General features: G+C 34.9%; 1 protein-coding gene across 2 annotated transcripts in view; it reads right to left on the bottom strand.

Moving 5' to 3' along the window:
* The window catches only part of LOC122715360 (division abnormally delayed protein), a 96,894-nt gene that overhangs the window by 70,757 nt on the left and 6,884 nt on the right, over window positions 1–19,253 (bottom strand). For both annotated transcript variants that reach the window (XM_043937498.1, XM_043937499.1), the window contains exon 2: window positions 18,513–18,653. In XM_043937498.1, coding sequence (XP_043793433.1) covers window positions 18,513–18,653 — 141 coding nt within the window. The remainder of the gene's footprint in view (window positions 1–18,512; window positions 18,654–19,253) is intronic.

Genomic DNA, 19,253 nt, shown 5'->3' on the forward strand with positions numbered 1-19,253 from the left:
GATGGGTTTTTTGAAAGTCTCTCGGCCGTGATTGGATTCGACTTGGATTGGATTTTGATTTTCTAATAAAAAATTCTATTTTTTTCAGGACGGTAGAGGGGCAAGAGAGACGCTTACATAATAATAGAAAAGATATAGTTTGAATATTCAAAACTACCGTAAAAATTATTTTCATTTTCACGAAGTTAGGATAATCATCCAAGATTGGAAGCTAAAAATATTTTCGAAACTGTTTAGAGTCTAGCTTATTCATATAATCGAATACGAAATTACATTTATAAATTAAACTATCGAATCGTAATTAGTTATTGAGAAATACAAAAAAAAAATTTTTGTATTATATCGATATGTTAGGATAATCTAGATTCTAATAGCCTACGCTAATATATCGGTTTAGATATAGATCGTCATTCTGGAATTGGTATATGTGACAAACACTACGATAGAAACAAAAGTGCATGTGAAAATAGGCGTTTCCTTCCACGTTGACCAATCAGCACGCGAGACTTCTTTCCACCAATGAACAATATTATTCACTGGTGAAAAAAAGTCTCGCAGGACGGACGGCACAGAAATAAGAAGAGTCCTTCAAATACTTTGTTTACATTCTATACAATAGTAGAAAAGGTATAGTTTGACATTCAAAATTTTTGCAAAAATTATTTTTATTTTCATGAAATTACATTTAGAATAATCATCCAAAACTGGAAGTTGAAAATATTTTCAAAACTATCTTTAGTATGTCTAGCTAATTCGTATACTCGAAATTCGTACTACGAAATTACACTTATAAATTAAACTATCGTTACGAGTCGTAATTAGTTTATTGATGAGAAATAAAAAAATTTCTGTATTATATCGATACGTTAGAATAATCTGGATTCTATGCTTAAGTTAATGCATCCAAATTTAGATACATATCGTTGATCTAGATTGGTATATGTGACAAACACTACGATAGAAACAAAAGTGCATGTGAAAATAGACGTTTCCTTCCACGTTGACCAATCAGCACGCGAGACTTCTTTCCAGCAATGAACAATATTATTCACTGCCGAAAAAAAGTCTCGCAGGACGGACGACACAGAAATAAGAAGAGTCCTTCAAATACTTTGTTTACGTTCTATACAATAGTAGAAAAGGTATAGTTTGACATTCAAAATTATTGCAAAAATTATTTTTATTTTCATGAAGTTACATTTAGAATAATCATCAAAACTGAAAGCTGAAAATATTTTCGAAACTACTTATAGTATAGCTAATTCGTATACTCAAATACGAAGTTATACTTATAAATTAAACTATCGTTACTGAAAAATAAAAAATTTTTGTATCGATACGTTAGAATAATCTGGATTAATCTATACGCTAATCGTCGTTTTTTGTGAAAATAGAATTTCCTTGCAAGTTAATCAGACTCGCATCCTTTTCCACCAGTGAACAATACTTGTTTTCGAATTAAAAAAAAAAAAAATACGTCGTTGCATAAGCCACTGTTTTCTTTCTTTTTTTTTTTTTTTTGGTTTTTTAGCGTCTACTTTTTCAAGTTCTCCCTCTTCGCAAGAGTATCTGTCACCAACTCCAATTTGCTTCTGACAACCATGCCCACTTGTCGGTACGGTATAAAAAGTGGGTTACGGGTACTGCTACAGAAAGAAAACTAGCGGAGAGATTGAGAGGTTTTAAAAAAGAAAATTATCTTGCAGCTCGCGTAGATTACGCGAATATTCCTCCATTTTTTCCCTCCTTTTATTTATTTTTTTTTTTTAATACCTTGAACACCGTTATACGCGAAATAATTACACGGAGTCGCGAGTATCGTGAGTACGAAACCGTGTTTTCGAAAAGAAGACGAATAGGAAAAAGGAACGGTGATAAAGATGGAAGCGAGCAAAAGAAAAAGTAGGAATACGATGCGCGCCATTGTGAGAAATAAGAGAAAGATGGCCCCGTAAGCTACCGACGACATGGGTCATCTCGCTTATCTCGGGCTTAACCAGCCGTTTAGCTCGGTTACACACACGAGCGGGACAAATGTACAGGTGATACAGACGCGGGACCTCTTATCGACTCGGGCCCTGCGTTACCTGATCACCCACGTAAAATGCCTTGTAGAATCGTACCGGTATCGGGGATTATCCTTGCCGGGGGAATTGAAAAGAAGCCACAACCATGCGTTTTAAATATAATTGCGCGCCTCGAGAATCCACGTCTTTATCTTTTTTTATTTTTATTTTTTTTTTGCGACTCGTATTATTTAGTTATAGAAGTCTCGCTGTTTTCCCACGCATAGAATCCACCAAAGTATTCTAATATTCTACCGAGATAATATACAAATTTTTTTTATTCCTCAAAGTAGGCTAATTATGATTTGTAATGATAATTTAATTTATAAATGTAATTTCGTATTCAAGTATACGAATAAGCAAGACGTATTAATAGATAATTGAATAATTATCCTAACATAACTTCATGAAAATGAAAATAATTTTTACGATTTTGAATATTCAAAATATAGCTCTTTTATTACTACGTAGCGTATGGTGTCAGAATAGTCAACAAAGCGTTTGAAGCGGCGATAGAAGATTCTAGCGAAAGACACTTCTTGCCCCTGTACCGTTTTGCGAAACTTTTTCCCAGCAATAAACAGTATGATACTCAGTTTCGAGTCCAAACTCGTCTAAACTCATCCAAACGAGATGCGTAGTCTCATTCGGTAAATTACACGTGTCTAAACTTTCCGTGATGTAGTTGCAAACTAAAGATAAAAGATGAGTCCTTTTACACGGAGTCGATTCCTTTTACGTACGAGTTTTAGCATATTTTATCGCAATTTTTTTCTTGATTAAACAGAGACTACACATTCGCTCGATACGTATTTAGGTAAGCATCAGTAAAATTGATGTGAATTGGAAATTTCATAATAATAATCGAAAATAATTGTGACAAACAGTCGAGGTTATACGAAAAGCGGATCAATTATATTAGCTGGATATTAGCTGGATAGGACTAAATGTTATTCAAGCATTTTAATAAGTAATTATTTAAAGTAATTTTATTCGAGATTTTTAACTTACTTTTTCAACGGATTAATGCCCAACTCTGTTATTTTAATCAGCTAAAATACGAAAATACCAATTGAGGAAATTTTTCAAAGGAAGATATGTAGATTTTTCGGGAGACATTTACACATAAGAATCTGTCTCGGGTCTCGGTTCGTTCTACGATAGGACGAAAGTGTCTCTGCAACTCGCGGCGCTCTACCCGTCAAATAAATTGCAACAATGGAACGAAGATCTGAACTGGCAACCCCGATCGTCACGAAATATAGCGCGCCGCTACGAAGACTTATATATCTTTTTCCCAGAGGATTATTTGTTGTAAGTTGAAATATAAAAATATTTTGGAAAAATTTATCCACTTTCATTCTGGTTAAAACGGGATTACGCAGGGTTTTATTCGTGGACAAAGAAGTCATCAAGCTTCGTTCACTTTCATTGCTCGATAAGAATGAAACGAAAGCCGGAAACATCGGTTGTTTTTCATTTTTGCTTTCGATCGATCCACGATGTTAATGCGTCGCGCACGAGATAAAACACGATCGCTGTTTCCTCGGATAGGATCCTCTCCCTGCTCGTTACATTAATTACGCAAATGTCTTGATTATCGTACGGCCAATAACGTCAATATTGGGTCGTTGGCTGGTTCAGCACGCAGCTCACCAGGAACGTACACGCGCATTAATATATGCTTTTAGAGAGGGATCTCGAGGGCCGAAACGCGCCAGTTTACACACCGATAACATATCCTCCACGATTAATTATCCACCACGCGTCATCGCCTTTTTTACACACGTCTCTTTGAATTAAAAGAAGAGAAAAGTATCGAGGATACTGGATCTCTGCATTTTACAAATTGCTTCGACAAATCGTTCGTAGTCATTCATAAAAATTGTTGGAACTTTGAATCGAACTTGACATTGATCGTTATCTTTTCTCCTCAACAAATTCTCTTAAATCGATCTCGATTGTTTAAATAATATCGCTTACATTATGATTAATTTTTTGAAAGAATCGAAATTTCTCGAATCTTTTCTACATATGAAAAATTACATCCTAAATGTATCATCGAAATTGCTCGATCATTTTGATTTTTGGCACGCGCGATCAAAACACGAAGATGTACGATTAAATGTGCAATATTGTAAGTGTTATAATAAATATTATTAATATCGTATAACATTGCTTATGACAATATTAACTTTTCGATCGAAATGAAATACGTAAGAATCGAAATTTCAATCGTCGAATCTTTATTTCTCGAATCTTTTCCACCTATATATATATATATTTGCTCAATCGCTTTGATTTTGGCACGCGCGGTCAAAGCACGAAAGTGTATTAAGTATCCAATGTTGTGTACAACAGTAGTAACAGTAGTAACTAACTTTTCGATCGTTTCCAAACATCAAATCGATAATTATAATTTCGAAACGAAATATGAAAAATCTTTATATTTCTCTTCATATCTTTACGTATATAAAAAGTCGTTATCATCGTAATTGCTCTATTGCTTTAGTAAATGTTATAATTAATATAGTTAATATTGCTTATGATAATATTACCTTTTCGATCGAAATGTTTCGAAAATTTGAAAGGAACCGAAATTTCGTTCGTCAAACGTTTTTTTCACACTAAAAAATCGCGTCACCATCGAAATTCCTCAATCGCTTTGCTTTTGACACCCGCGATTAATTATTATAATTATCAACTTTTCGATCGAAAATTTCATTCGTCAAATCTTTTCCATGTACACGAAAACGTTATAAATCGTTCAATCGCTTTAATACGCGCTATTAAAGTACGAGTAATCGTTATAGTTAATTAATAGTGTCGTAATTATTAATAGCGTATATAATATTGCTCGTGATAATAACGAATAACTTCTCGATCGAAAATGTTTCGAAAAATTTGAAAGGGAACCACCGTTGAAATTTCGTTCGTCGATTCTTCTCCTTCCACTGTACGAAAATTGCTCGATCGCTTCGGTTTTGGCAAGCATTCGCCGAGCAAAACAGAGAGAGAGAGAGCGCGCGCATGCGCGCCTTCGATCGTTACCACCTGCTCCCCGTGAATTTATGAATTGTTTTTGTTACCATCTGTTCGGCGGACGAGCGGCATGGATGACAGTTACGCTGCCGCGATATATCTTCAACAGATATAATGCAATTTATAATCGCGCTCATCCTTCCATTTCGAGCTCGCGTCCGCGCTAAACAATAGTTGCTCGACCGTGTTATTCATACGCGGAATTATACGCGATCGAACGTGAAATTGGTCGCAGTTATTTTAATGGAATTAATCAAAGGATACGCGCGACATGAAATTTCCTGATTTTCGATCCACTCGCTCTCGTTTTCGAGTTATCTCCGTTGTAAATTCATTGATAAAAATCTTCTCGTTTTCTAACCACGACGATTTAATCAGAGAACGAAAAAACGACCGAATCAAGTATATCTTATATACGACTTCCTCGATCTTTCCTGATAATTTTTAATCCCCTTGCTTTTTCCTTTTTTTTTCCTTTACTTACTTCGAATTATCCTCTCGCGATGAAAAATATTATTTTGTGATCGAAACGATCTCATTGCGTTCTCTATATAAATTGCAATAACAGAGTGATTTAAAATTAAAACGAGTAGTGGTTAATCGACCGTACGTTATCAGTTTGTTTAACGAGCTTTATTATCCTACCTGTTGAGAGTTAAGTGCTGGTTGACTGGCGTAGTTTCGTGTTCCGACTCGTAAATGAGAAAAGGAGGAAAAAATAAAATCGAGAAACTCGAGAAATATATTAGATAGATACGAGAGACTTATTTTATTCTCTATATCGCTACGCAACATGGCGGACGATAAATGTAAGGAAAATAATTTTTGAACGAAGGTGAAATCAAACAGAATTCGATTACAAGAGTAAGACGAACTTTAAAGAATACAATCATCGAGAGCCTCCATTAGTCGAATTTTTCGCGATCGTTTCACAGTGATTCGAATAATAGCTGACTGGATAAAATTGTAATTTGTTATTTCGTTAAAAATGTATATATAAAAATATGACTAAATATGTGATTTGAACCTTTCAGTAAAAAAAGAAAAAATTGTAGCAAAAAAGATTACTAAAATTAGAAATATTATTATTAATAATTATATATATATTATAATATAGGGTTAAAATAGGTTAAAATTAATCCATAAATATCAATGGCTAGATTAAAGAATCCGCATGGCAAGCTTGTATATATCATTAATATACTTTTGCAAATCAAATATGGCGGTAAAAAAAAATTTCTAATACGAACTTTAAGTTTAATTCAAAAAAAAATCGATAATTTATAACAATTTAAATTAAAACAGATATTTAAATATGTTTCTTAAAATTATTAATATATATATAATAAATATAATTTATAGAATATTTCTCAACTCATTGAAACCGATCGATCAATTATTCGCCTGCACGTTTAAAAAGAGGAAATTAAAATTTTAACGCGTAAGAAACAATTATTCTTTTGTATAAATATTCGAAAATGAATTTTGTCAAAAATTTTGAATTTAATATATTGAATTTAATATGTCGTTCGAATCACGTGTGCGTTCGAAAGCGTATTAAAATTACAGCGCTAACTATACTCTAGGTCCCCCCCTCTCTCCCTCCTCCTAGGGATTTATCGAGATCCCCAGCCTTTCTCGAGATACTTATCCGCGCCTTGGAGCGGCGCGGATCGCTTCAATAGATACTTTTTTCCGCGCGGGGACAACAGATCCGCGAGGATCATTAGAGATAAGAGAAGACCATTGTCCGCTCACAAACGTGACTCGTATGAGATAGGAAGAATAGGGGACAAAAGGCGGAGGAGCTGGAAAAGAAGGCCTCGATTCTCTTTTCCTTTTCTTTTCTTTCTTTCTTTCTTTCTTTCTTTTTTCCCCCCCCCTCCTCATTTCGTTCCGTCCCGGCAATTAACGGCCAACGGAATAATTGCCATCCGCGGTTTAATGCCACGTGGGTTTAATTGGTCGGTTTAATTTTCTTCGACCAATTCGATATTCTATCCTTATTTGCTTGTATAAATTCTTCCCCCCCATTTTAGTTATAAAATACAATAATTTAAGACGAGGAAGAAAATTTTCGTTATAAATGGAAAATGGAAGATGGAATAAATTCAAATCACATTTGTCTCTGTTTAAGTAATTAACGAGTTGCGAGGCAACAAATTGCTTCTGCGCATTAGGGAACGCGAGAGAATCTACTTAAGAATCGTTCCACGATTTCTTATTGATGCGACGAGCGTGTGTTATTTTCATCGAGCCGCGTTAAAAAAAAAAAAAAAAAGAAAAATGTTGCGTGCTTTGGAAAATTTTTGGAAAATATTCCTTATATCCTATTAGAAAGAAAATAGATACGCGCGTTTTTAACGACAGAGAAGTTTCTTCTTGTCGTTGTTCCGCGATAGCGAATAAATACGACAAAATCTTTCTTATATACGAACGAAGAGAATATAACGTAGGCGCAGATGTCACTTCGATTTACGTGTAAAAAAAAAAGGAAAAAAAAAGAAGAAGAAGGAAAAAAGAATGGAAACATTTTATCCATTCAGGAATAAAATAAAACGTCAACCGATACGAAATCGTATTATCGATACCGATCCCCGATTACGAATTCGAATAACGATCGAATTAAATCGTCATGCCGGGCATGCATTCCTATCGGCGTGATACGCATCGAATTATATATACCCGTGCAGTGGATGTGTGTTGAATCTCTGCATGCTGGATACTTAATATCTCTATAGTAGGTAAAAAAAGGAGAAAAAAAAAAAAAAAAAAGAAAGAAAAAAAAGGAAGCGATTAACGAATAGAAAATTTTCTATCATAATTTTATACCATATTCGTTGTTTTTATCGATGTGGAAAAAATTCTAAGAACATTCGAGTCCAATTGGGGATATCGTTTATAGCGTATTTTCATTTTTTTTCTTTTTTTTTTTTGCAAAATTTCGTTGCAACGACGGATCAACAAGATCAGTTTTGCGAAGCGATAAAATATTTTAAATTCGAAAACCTGCTGTTTCACCTCTTTCTTTTCTTTTTCTTTCTTTTTNTTTTTTTTTTTTTTTTATCTATCTTTTCGCAGTTTGTCCTCGATGTTGATACTCTTTCGCCTCGTAAAACACGTTTCTGTCCCGTGCAATATACAATTCATAGAAAGTTTCGAAGGCTTCGACAGGTAGTATTATACATATCGAGGAAGTAAGTTTCTGATAGTAAATTCTGCGTTTCGAGGACGTTTATGCTCGGTCGATAGGGAAGCTCGATCGAGAAATATGGCGTGGATAACTCTGCAAATATCTATAAATATATTTTTTGAAGTATGTCAAACAAACAAACAAAATGAGGACAAATCATTCTTCTTTTTCTTTCCTTCCACAACGATAAAAAAACAAGCAAAAAAAAAAATGCAAGCAAATAAACGAGACAAGACGAAAATATTTCTCGNAAAAAAAAAAAAAAAACAAATCCTTTTCTTCTTCCATTTCTCTCAATTATTCGAATCCTTCGTTGAAAGAATTCGTATTCTCCCTCGTCAGTACTAACTTGCCACTTCCTAATTGCCCCCTCCCCAAGAATAAATATATTAGGAGCGTATACACGCGAGGTGATCGATGGTAGGAACGAGGCACGCGTGTCTCGTTGGAGATTGAACGAAGGAGGGAAAAAAATGAGAACAAGTGCGTATATAAAAGCGCAGGATGTCGAGATGGGAGGGTCTGGGCCGCGTAGGCGGCTCGTTCCGGATTCCTGGTCCACCTCCACCTTTTTCTCGAAGCGGTTGTTTAGTCAGTCGGTTTCGTCGTCGTCCTTCTTCTCCTCCTCCTTCTCCTCATCTTCGTCGCAGTAGGTGCGTGCCTTTGTGAAATCGTCACTGCGCCGCCGACCCTGAGACGTCTCGAGGGTGGACGACTACATCGACTTCTCTCCACTTTTCACCGACTCCACCGTTATGACCGCTAATTTGCCATGCTCCTCTACTCTCTGTCTACTCTCTCGCTATATAATTCTGAAATTCGGTACACCTCCTCGATTCGTCTCTCTCTCTCTCTCTCTCTCTCTCTCTCTCTCTCTCTCTCTCTCTCTCTCTCTCTCTCTCTCTCGCTCTGACTTCGTCACCGTAGATATCGATAAAGAAACGTAAACGAAAATATTTTTTTCATTTACTTAATTTTTTTTAATTTTATCGATAATTTTAATAAAATTTCAAGCTGTAATATTTTAAACTTCTAGCTTTTAAATCTTTGTATAAAGATTTAATTTAAATCTATATTTTTTTACGTATAAAACTATTTAAGTAGTTTTAAAATGAAAAAATTATATTTTCGATATAAAATCGATTTATAAATTTTTTATCAAAGTTATTTTCAACTTAATACATTTATTCATTATATTTTAAGTTATTTAATTTAAATTATTTTATAAATTTGTATAATAAGCTGAATAAAACTAATAAATTCGCAAATAACGTTATCGATAAATTAAAAATTTTTATATAATATTTATTTTAACGTTTAAGCACGCAAAAAAATTTGAATTTAATAGAATTGATTAATTAAATTGCATTTAAAAATTAATATTATTTATATATCTAGCAATACGTCTAATATGATAAAAGAAATATTCTTAGATAAAATATTTATAGTATAAATTTAATTGTATTATTATTCAATAGTATTTATAAAATTAAACAATAAATATGAAATAAAATTCTAATTTTCAAAACTATAGAAAATGAATAATATTTATTCCAATATCGATTTATTTCTTTCGACGAAGCGCATTTACCGAAACACGAAAGCCAACTGTGCGAGTCGCGTATCGTGTAAAACTTTATACCAAATTGGAGTGGCAAAATTCCTAGGAGTGGAGATAAACTGGAGGAGCAAGATGTAAGAGTTCATATACATGTATATAAAATATAAGTAGGAATTCTGTTGGGAAATCTCGAACCGATGTTTTTTGATGCGTACGAGTTACGAATAACTGTTCGTAAAACGGGGAGGAAAGGATCGAATAAAAGAGGGAAATCGCGCGTTTAAAGATTTATAATAGTAAAGCGTAACGGAATTACACCGTCACCGATATACATTCGAGATATCGTTACACGCGTTGTGAATCGCGATGAAACTGCCATCTATCGATACATCCTTAATTTAAAACAAATAGTAACAAGAGAAAATATTTAATTTTCACTCAAAGTTGTATCTCGTGTATACCTCAATATCTTGCTCGGTGAGAAAGAGGTATGCGAAGCGAGATCAGATTACGCACAAGTGAGCCACACCTTTGCCCAATTTGTCTTTCCACTTTTCGTTCGTAAAATGATCGTCGCCGTTGCGTTGTTAAATTATTCGTCTACCTTGTAATGACAAAACTATCTGATACATTATTTTTGCTACTGATAAAGTTATTATTCCATAAATTTAAATACACTTTTTCTTCAAATTTTGCGTAAATAATATATTAAAATTGTATTCGTAAAAATATAAGAAACTATCGTGTTCTCAAATTACTTATAATTTATAAAACCATTAATTCGAAAAATTCGTTCGAACAATTATTTTTACTTTACGATAAAGTTATTATTCGATATATTTAAATACATTTTTTTTTTTCAAAATTTCGTGTAACGTGTTAAAATGTAATTGTATAATTCGTAGAATTATAAGAAACTTGATTTAAAAAAAAAAAGAAACGGTTTCCATTATAATTTTAATCTTCGTTGAACATGATGTTTTTACGACCGTACACACTAACCTTCTTCGATACAGTTGTAGGCGCGCTCTGTGTTTAAATAATAAGTACTTCTCTAAACTTTTCTCCTAATGTAAATTTGTCCGCAGTATCTCACTCGATAAGCTCGATTTTTGGGAAAGGGATATTTGCTCAACCTTTACAGCTCTGAAATTTATTTATTTATTTATTTTGTTCATATCTCGTTAACTCAACATTTTACAATCGGTCTACACACCGGAAGATAAACATATTACGAACCAATTACTTGGTTCCGGTCTTTGTAATTAGATTTCTCACATATAGATAGAGTTGCTTAATTGGTTCGAATTATTCGCAAGATCCTTTGTACATCGCGATTGATAACTGCAACATCTTCAATTTTAATTACATATGTTCTTTTTTTTTTGTAAATTTAATATATTCATTCTTCTCTGATGCGAAAAAAGGGAAATACGCGGTTAATTAATTCTTTCTGTTTTTTTGGTACGCTTTTCTATTTATCTTTTACGAGAAATTTATTAAAAAAAAAAAAAATCTCCGCTTTTTTTTATTTTTATATGTCAGTATCCATCAGTGTAAAAAATTCTGCCATTATGCGCAGACTTTTATCACCGTCAATATTTGTCACTTTCCTCGCGAGTCGCTCGTTCATCGTGACGAAATGGCCACACTTTATCCACCGTCGAAGGATGTTGGTTAAAATGATACTTAAAAGGGATATGTTTTCGGAAAGATTCGAGAGCACAATTTGTTACATGGCACGATACGTGGTTTGGAAGAAAAAAATTATTTATACATTGCTCGATTTACAAACACGTTCTGCCAATTTAAAAGCGGAACGATTTATCATCGTATCAGAAATTTACATTACATTTCGACGTGCACGCTCTTCAATCATTTACTTTATTCACGAATTATATTATCTAACAATCACGAAAGACGCATAGCTTCGAATCGATAACTGACGGAAAGATTAATTAATATCTTCTTTCCAGTCTTACGCCTTCACGATTGTGTACACAAAAAGTGAAAAATACTATGCAAATACAATTTCCAATGGCAAATAATAATTGTCCGTGGATAATAGCCGAAGGCGACATCTAGTAGGGTAGAACGAGTAATATGGGAAAATGAAGAGGAGAGCGAGTAAGTATCCGTACCGTTACCACGCCATTATTCAATCCACTTTCGGATATTCAGAAATATGATTTATGCACGGAGCCTTAGGTGCAAGCACACGAGTTACCCACGATTTATCGCCTCGCTACCAAAGATGTATTTCCATTCCTCTCTCGTGGAAAAAACTCTGCTCGCCGGGTTTACGCCGCGACTGCGCATAACTCCCTCTGTATCACGTGACATGTATCCAGTTTTGTTCAGCTTAATTTATCCAACTGTCGTATCGAGTGTATAACGGTTGCGTTGAAAGAAGGATAATTGATCGTGAGGCGATATCTTGCGAACGTCTTATTCACCGGTGATATCGAGACGCGAGATAAACGTTTCGTTTATATTTTATTAATTAAATTTCTGTTAATGGATGGTGATCGGTAGTGACGTGAAACGATATCTCGTGAACATCTTATTCAATGTGAAATATAATCTCGACGAACGCGCTTTTAAAACGTTTTCTTAATTGAATTTCACCGTTAAAAATACGTGATCTGCTACGTCCTGCGATGCAAGTTAAAAGTATACGCGCAATTCATGCCAATGAAATATTAATATCGTCATTTCATTAATCGCGGTCCCTCATGGTTTAAACTATACAATACGCTTTACGCTTCGATCAAGTGACGAATCGAGCAAAGTTTCGTTTACGTAGTTTCCATTAATCGCGCCCATGCGATTCGAAGCAACAAATACAATCTTCTTTCATTCTTTCATTTTCAACAAGTCTTAAGAAGTTCTGTTTTTAATTCTGAGAATTGAAAATCTATTTTTAAAAGATGGAAAATTTGCATCGAATCACATTTTACAAAAAAATTTGTTCAGTGCAGAGACTGTTAATTTCGGTAAAAAAAAAAAAAAAAAAAAAAAAAAAAAAAAAAAAAAAAAAAAAAAAAAAAAAAAAAAAAAAAAAAAAATTCGAATAACTCGAATATTTTGAGCAAACGAGAGAGACGATGATTGAGGGAGCGAAATTTTCTTATCCCCAAAACGGATTTTGCCTAATTGGTGACGAGAGGGAACGATAAACACAAGGCGCATGGGTTAGAGAGACAAGCATTGCGCAACACATCGAGAGAAATTTCGTCCGGCATTCTGTCATGAGTTTAAAATAAATTACCGCGATGCAGGCCGATGACCTGGCCCGCCCAGCACGTGCAAAAATCTTTTTCTCCCTCCAGCAGCTCGCCGCCACACGCGGAGCCCGAAACCGTCCGACCAAACGACACGATTCACGCTCTTCGCCAACCTTTCTCAATACTTCAAAATCTTCCCGCTAAAAATCAAAATCCATCCTAACTTTTCGCTATCGAAAAGTTTATTTATTCTCTTTTCGAACGATAAATTATTCCTTTAGTCGTTTCAAAGATAGAAAAAGAAAGTATATTTATAAACGCGTAAAAAGAAAAAAAAAAAAATTTTATCCTCATATATGAGAAACGTATATATAAGAATATCCTAAATAAGTAAGTAAAATCCCATTGTAAACCCGGGGATTCGGAATGGAAGCTGACGCACACCTCGTAAACAGTCCGAAATGGAAACATTAATGTAATTCGATCTCGAGATAATTTTCCATACAGCCGGCCAACACACCATTGTTCGCCATTGTCCGCGCGAAACGTGTCTCACGCGTGTCGAGCCTCGTGAACGCGCACCACCAACAATAATAGCAACGCCCTCCCGCTGGGTGGGACAGCGAGCGCACTTAGAATCGCAGCGCCAGTACCCGTTGATGTTTTAACAACCCCACGTGCGAAAACAGAGCGGAGATCGCGACACTTTCAACCCCACCTTCCCCCTTTACCTTTAAGAGAAGGAAGGAAGGAAGGAAGAAAGGACATCACGCTCGATTTGTTTCGAGCGAGCCTCTATCGTTTTGCTCGGCTCGACCGATCCCAAACGGCTAATTACCCGTGTAATCGTATCGTTTGCGGTAAAGAATATATATAGTCGAAGAAACGGTCGTCTTCGATTCGCTCTCCTTCATTCGTTGCCTGCGAGAATTTGACAGTTAATCATTCGCGCGGTTTCGCGTCAGCGAATATACTACTATATATATATTTCGTATAGTATAGTTCGATACGGTAGCTTGGATATCGGCGACAAATGAAGACGAATGAAGACATTGTGTTACGGGTCTGAATACGAAACTCGGTGCCGTACACCTTGCTCGAGAGAAACAAAATTTCTCGATGCATTGTCGGTCGCGTAACTAATCTCATTACGTGGAAGTTAGAGCCTCGACAAAAGACATTCGTATCCGTGTGTGCTTGTGTGTATAACGTGTATAACGCGTATAAACGGAATAAACACAGTTCTCGAGAGTTGCGGTTAATTCGATAACGCCTGGCGAGACGCATCGACGCGTCTGCGATGATGCATCCCGCGTTCGCAGCCAGGCGAGGAACACGGCCGCGGGGCGAAGCAAACCTTCTCGCGATAATTACTAGCAAGCACGTTTCGTGGTCGAATGGGTCGGCCGGCCGGCCGGCCGGCCAGTCTCGAATTCGTGGCCGCAAGGTTTCGTGCCTGCCCTCTCTCTCTCTCTCTCTCTTCTCGTACTTTCCAAAGAGGAAGAAACATGGACAGAAGAGAGAGAGAGAAAGAGAAGGAGCATCGACAGCATTGCAAGTTGCTGTATGCACGCACAAGCCTTATACGGATGCGAGAAAGCGAGCCTCCCCTCCCTCCCCCCTTCCCCTCTCACCCGCTAACCCTCCTCTCACGATCCGGACCGTGGAACCCGGTCCTGGACATCAAACAGGACCAGATATGCCGTGTTGCGCCGCCGAACCGGTGTATGTACGCGCAGGACCAGGTGCAATCGACAGGTCGCCGCAACCATGGGATAACGTTCGTTTATTATCGATCCTCGTGCAATCGGATACGAGGTATACGAGGGCCTACGATTTTCCTCAGAGATTTCTTTTCCACCGGATCACCGCGTGTATACATATATATATATATACATATACATATATCTTTCTTCGATTTTGTTGCGATTCTATCTTTTGTTTATTATTTTTTTTTCCACTTTTTTTTTTAAATAAATTTGTTACAATATGCACATACAACGGGAAATGAATTATTTTTTTTCTTAAATATAACGAATTCTTGATTCGAATTATTAATTTTAAAGACGAAGAAAATTGAAATTACATACACGTACGGATGTAACGTAAGAGTTACAAGTATTAATATAGTGAAAACAGAATGAAAAATATTTTTTTTCCACTTTTTCTTTTTTAAATAAATTTATTACAATATTTCGTACACAACAGGAAATAAGTTATTTTTCTTAAATATAACGAATTCTTGATTCGAATTATCAATTTTAAAGACGAAAAGAATTGAAATTACATACACGTACGGATGTGACGTGAGAGTTGTTAGAGTTACCAGTATCCCATTAACACGTATTCAACACACAGTGAAAACAGAATGAAAAGAATTTTTTTTTTTTTTCTACACATCCCATAGATTCTCGCATCGTCTATTAAATCCTCTCAAGCCGGAGAGAGGGGAGGGGAATGTAATAATAAAAGCGTTAAGGGAACGATAAAGGAATCCAAAGTCAAAGAGACAATGGTGAACCAAGTCTACTAAATAGAATCGTCTTTGCACCGTGAAGCTTTTCTATTCTTACGATGGAACGTAAGAAGAGAGAGAGTATCTACGCAAGAACTTCGCCAGGATTAGAACCCGACTATTCTCAGTTTGTTTCTCATACACCGTGCACTTTGTTTCCTATTCTTCTCTACTTATTTATCTATTTATTTCCGAATTCTTCGAAAATTATCTCGAGAATCGAAGTCATTTTTTTCTACAAATTTTTTTCCTAAATATTGGGACTCGTTTTGGAAATTTAAAAAAAAATTTAAATTTCCAAATTTATCATTTTCGCCAAAATGATTAACACTTTCAATTTTCGAACGAACGTTTATGTTGCTGAATTTTTGTAAAAATTCTTATAAAAAAAAAAGATTTTCTTTTCTCTCGATAGTTCCTTTTTCCTTTTTCGAGCCATTTTCAATTTTCTCCCGTTGAAAAACGAACGGTGTATTATAAATATATATAAATTTATATAATTATATATAAATTTAATTTATCCCGACTAAGGTTGAATTTTTATCCACTGACTCGCAAATACTGGTAGAATGAAATTTTGAGGAAGATATTAAAAAAAGAATAAATCATCGAATAGACTCGAATACGAACTAACAAATTTAACTTTTTTTAACTCTTTGCTCTTCAACGGTGACTCGGTCGTCACTCGAGTTAATGCCGTAACTGCAGCGCCACTAGGATTGTTGCGGCAATCCTTGAACGGCGACAATATTTATTTACGTTTGATTTTTTTAGAATATCGCTTCATATCGGTTCCAAAGTTCTTAAAATTTTAAGAGGTGTAGAATAATATATTTAAAATTAAAATATATTTAAATAATATATGTTAAATAGCAAGATTTTTTATCTCAAATTAGACCGTGAGTCGAACGATATCTTCGGCATTAGTCCGAGTTTGACAGGCAACAGATACATAAAATATTAAAATACAAAAGTTTTATATTTTAATTTATATTATTTTTAATTAATATTATATATATTATATAACTAATATTATATTATATTTATGTGTGAAATCATTATAAATTAGTTGATACATAAAATATTAAAATATAAAATTATTATTATAATTTATATTATTTTTAATTAATATTATATATTATTTATAATATTTTATATTATTTTTTTAGCGTTAATTTGTGTGTGAAATCATTATAAATTAGCTGATACATAAAATATTAAAATATAAAAGTTTTATAATTTATATTATTTATAATATTTTATATTATTTTTTTAGCGTTAATTTGTGTGTGAAATCATTATAAATTAGCTGATACGTAAAATATTAAAATATAAAACTATTATTATAATTTATATTATTTTTAATTAATATTATATATTATTTATAATATTTTATATTATTTTTTTAGCGTTAATTTGTGTGTGAAATCATTATAAATTAGCTGTAAGAAATTCCACCGAACGCTGGAGTTGCTGGAATTGCTGGTGCGACCGAGCGAAACAGCATCTGGAGTGCGAAGGGTTAAAAGCGAAAACTTTCCACCGCCGATATTGTTCGGCAATCGCGACGGGTTTTCTTATTTTTCCTCCTTTTCTCCCCGCAGCGCTATCGAATCGAGTCGAAAGTTTCGCGAAACAACCGAGTCGCACATATCCTTACGTATCTACTATTTTATTACTATTTTAGCAGCCTCCTATTTCCTATTTCCTTGAATTTCAAATTTCAACCTTCTCTCCTCCTCCTCCTCCTCCCCTCCCTCCAATCACGAATTGCATTTTCTGCAACTCAGAGTCGTGCAATTTTCGCGTCGTCATATCGCGAGGGGGGAAAAAGTCGTTGGAGGGGAGGGGAGGGGGATGAAGGAGAAAGGGAGGAAGAAATGGAAGAGGGGAGGGGGAAGTATAAAAACTTGGAAAGCTTTGGAAAACGCGAGAGAAGCTTGGAACGTGTCTGGAAAATGAGAGAAAAATAGGAGGGAGGGAGAGAGGAAATAAAAAAAGTGGAAAAACCACCACCGCGCTGCTCTAAGTCTATCGAGAGAGGAGCTCGATTCCTGCGGCTGTTCATTTTCCCGCCAACTCGCTTTCAAAGCGGTCGCGGCTTCCGTTTCCTTTTTTTCCTTCCCCCCCCCCCTCCTTAGAAATCCATTTTCAGAACGATGTTCATACGGATCCATGCTCAAAGGTATACTTTACAAACGAAAAATCCGAATGCCCGAAATTTTCCATCAAATCGCAAGGGAATTAAGATATTTCCAAGAGCCGGTTGTTAATAATATAATAAATAACAATGTGGAAAAAGAGATTTCTATTTCATTCTTTTGCGACACTTGGATTCTAATGTGTAGATCTGTAAAGGAGATAACGGAGAGAAGAAGAAAAATTCCTCGAGGATGAGTTGAAGAGAGGGGAGAGGGGGAGGAGGAAGAGAGAGAGGGGAGGGGAGAGTGAAAAGGATGAATTTAGTAATTCAGCAACCGCGGTGGTTTATCGAGAGTCGTGGTGAGATGATGGAACAAGAAAGAAGTAATGGTATGGGTAATGGGTAATGGTAGGAAGAGGGTGGAGAATGCGTGAGGAGTGGAAGAGAGAGAGAGAGAGAGAGCGCAGAGTTCCAGTTGGCACGTAAAAATAGTAATCTCGATTTGGTTTTGCCAATTCAAGAAACAACTGTTTCGTTCAATCCTATTTCTGGAACTCTCGTCAAGAAACTACTCGATTTCGTGCTCTTTCCTTTCTCCTCCTCCCCTCCCCCCTCCTCTTTCGTCCGATTTGAAAACGAAATGATTTAAATTTTAACTTCTCTCGATCGATTTGTGAAAAATTGCTCGTTCCAATTCCAACGCGGATGAAATTAAAATTTTTGAAAACCTTCTGAAGTGTCTCCTTTTGCTACGTAAACACTTACCCCTTAACGCATCCGCCGTTGTCGCCAAAAGGCCTTGCAAACTTCTGCTATGATGATGGATCAAGTCGTGAAAATCTGCCCTGGCTTGATGTCTTAATTGTTCTTCGGTGTCCCGGTTGCAGCACATGCCGTTACAAGTTGCTGGAATAAAATTTGATTGATCTTAATCCATTCTTTAATATATTTAAAAAGTTTAAAATATAGATAAGCTACGTGTAATCGTGCAAAAATTAATACAAATTCAAAATTATATTATTAACAGTAAATGTTCTCTCCAGTAACAGTGATAAATTAATTTAATAAAGCTTATTACGTATAAATTATACATAAGTAATGATAAATTTTTCTAAAAACAGAAAAAAGAAAAAAAATCGTAAAACAAATTCTTCTTATCCATACCTTTCTTAATATATTTAAAAAATTTTAAAATATAGACAAGCTACGTGTAATCGTGTAAAAATTAATACAAATTCAAAATTATATTATTAACAATAAATGTTTTCTCCAGCAACGCGATAAATTAATTTAACAAAGCTTATTACATATAAATTATACATAAGTAAATATATTATTCGTGTTACATAAATACATAAGTAATGAGAAATTTTTCTAAAAAAAAAAAAAAGAAAAAAAATCGTAAAACAAATTCTTCTCATCGAGATGAATAGGAAGTATGTAATAGAGAAACGTGAAGAACGATTTCAATAATCGTTGCACGTTTCTTTTCACAGGTCAATTCAC

This window comes from Apis laboriosa, unplaced genomic scaffold (assembly GCF_014066325.1).
Source record: "Apis laboriosa isolate Shangri-la unplaced genomic scaffold, ASM1406632v1 scaffold34_cov151, whole genome shotgun sequence".
NCBI lineage: Eukaryota > Metazoa > Arthropoda > Insecta > Hymenoptera > Apidae > Apis > Apis laboriosa.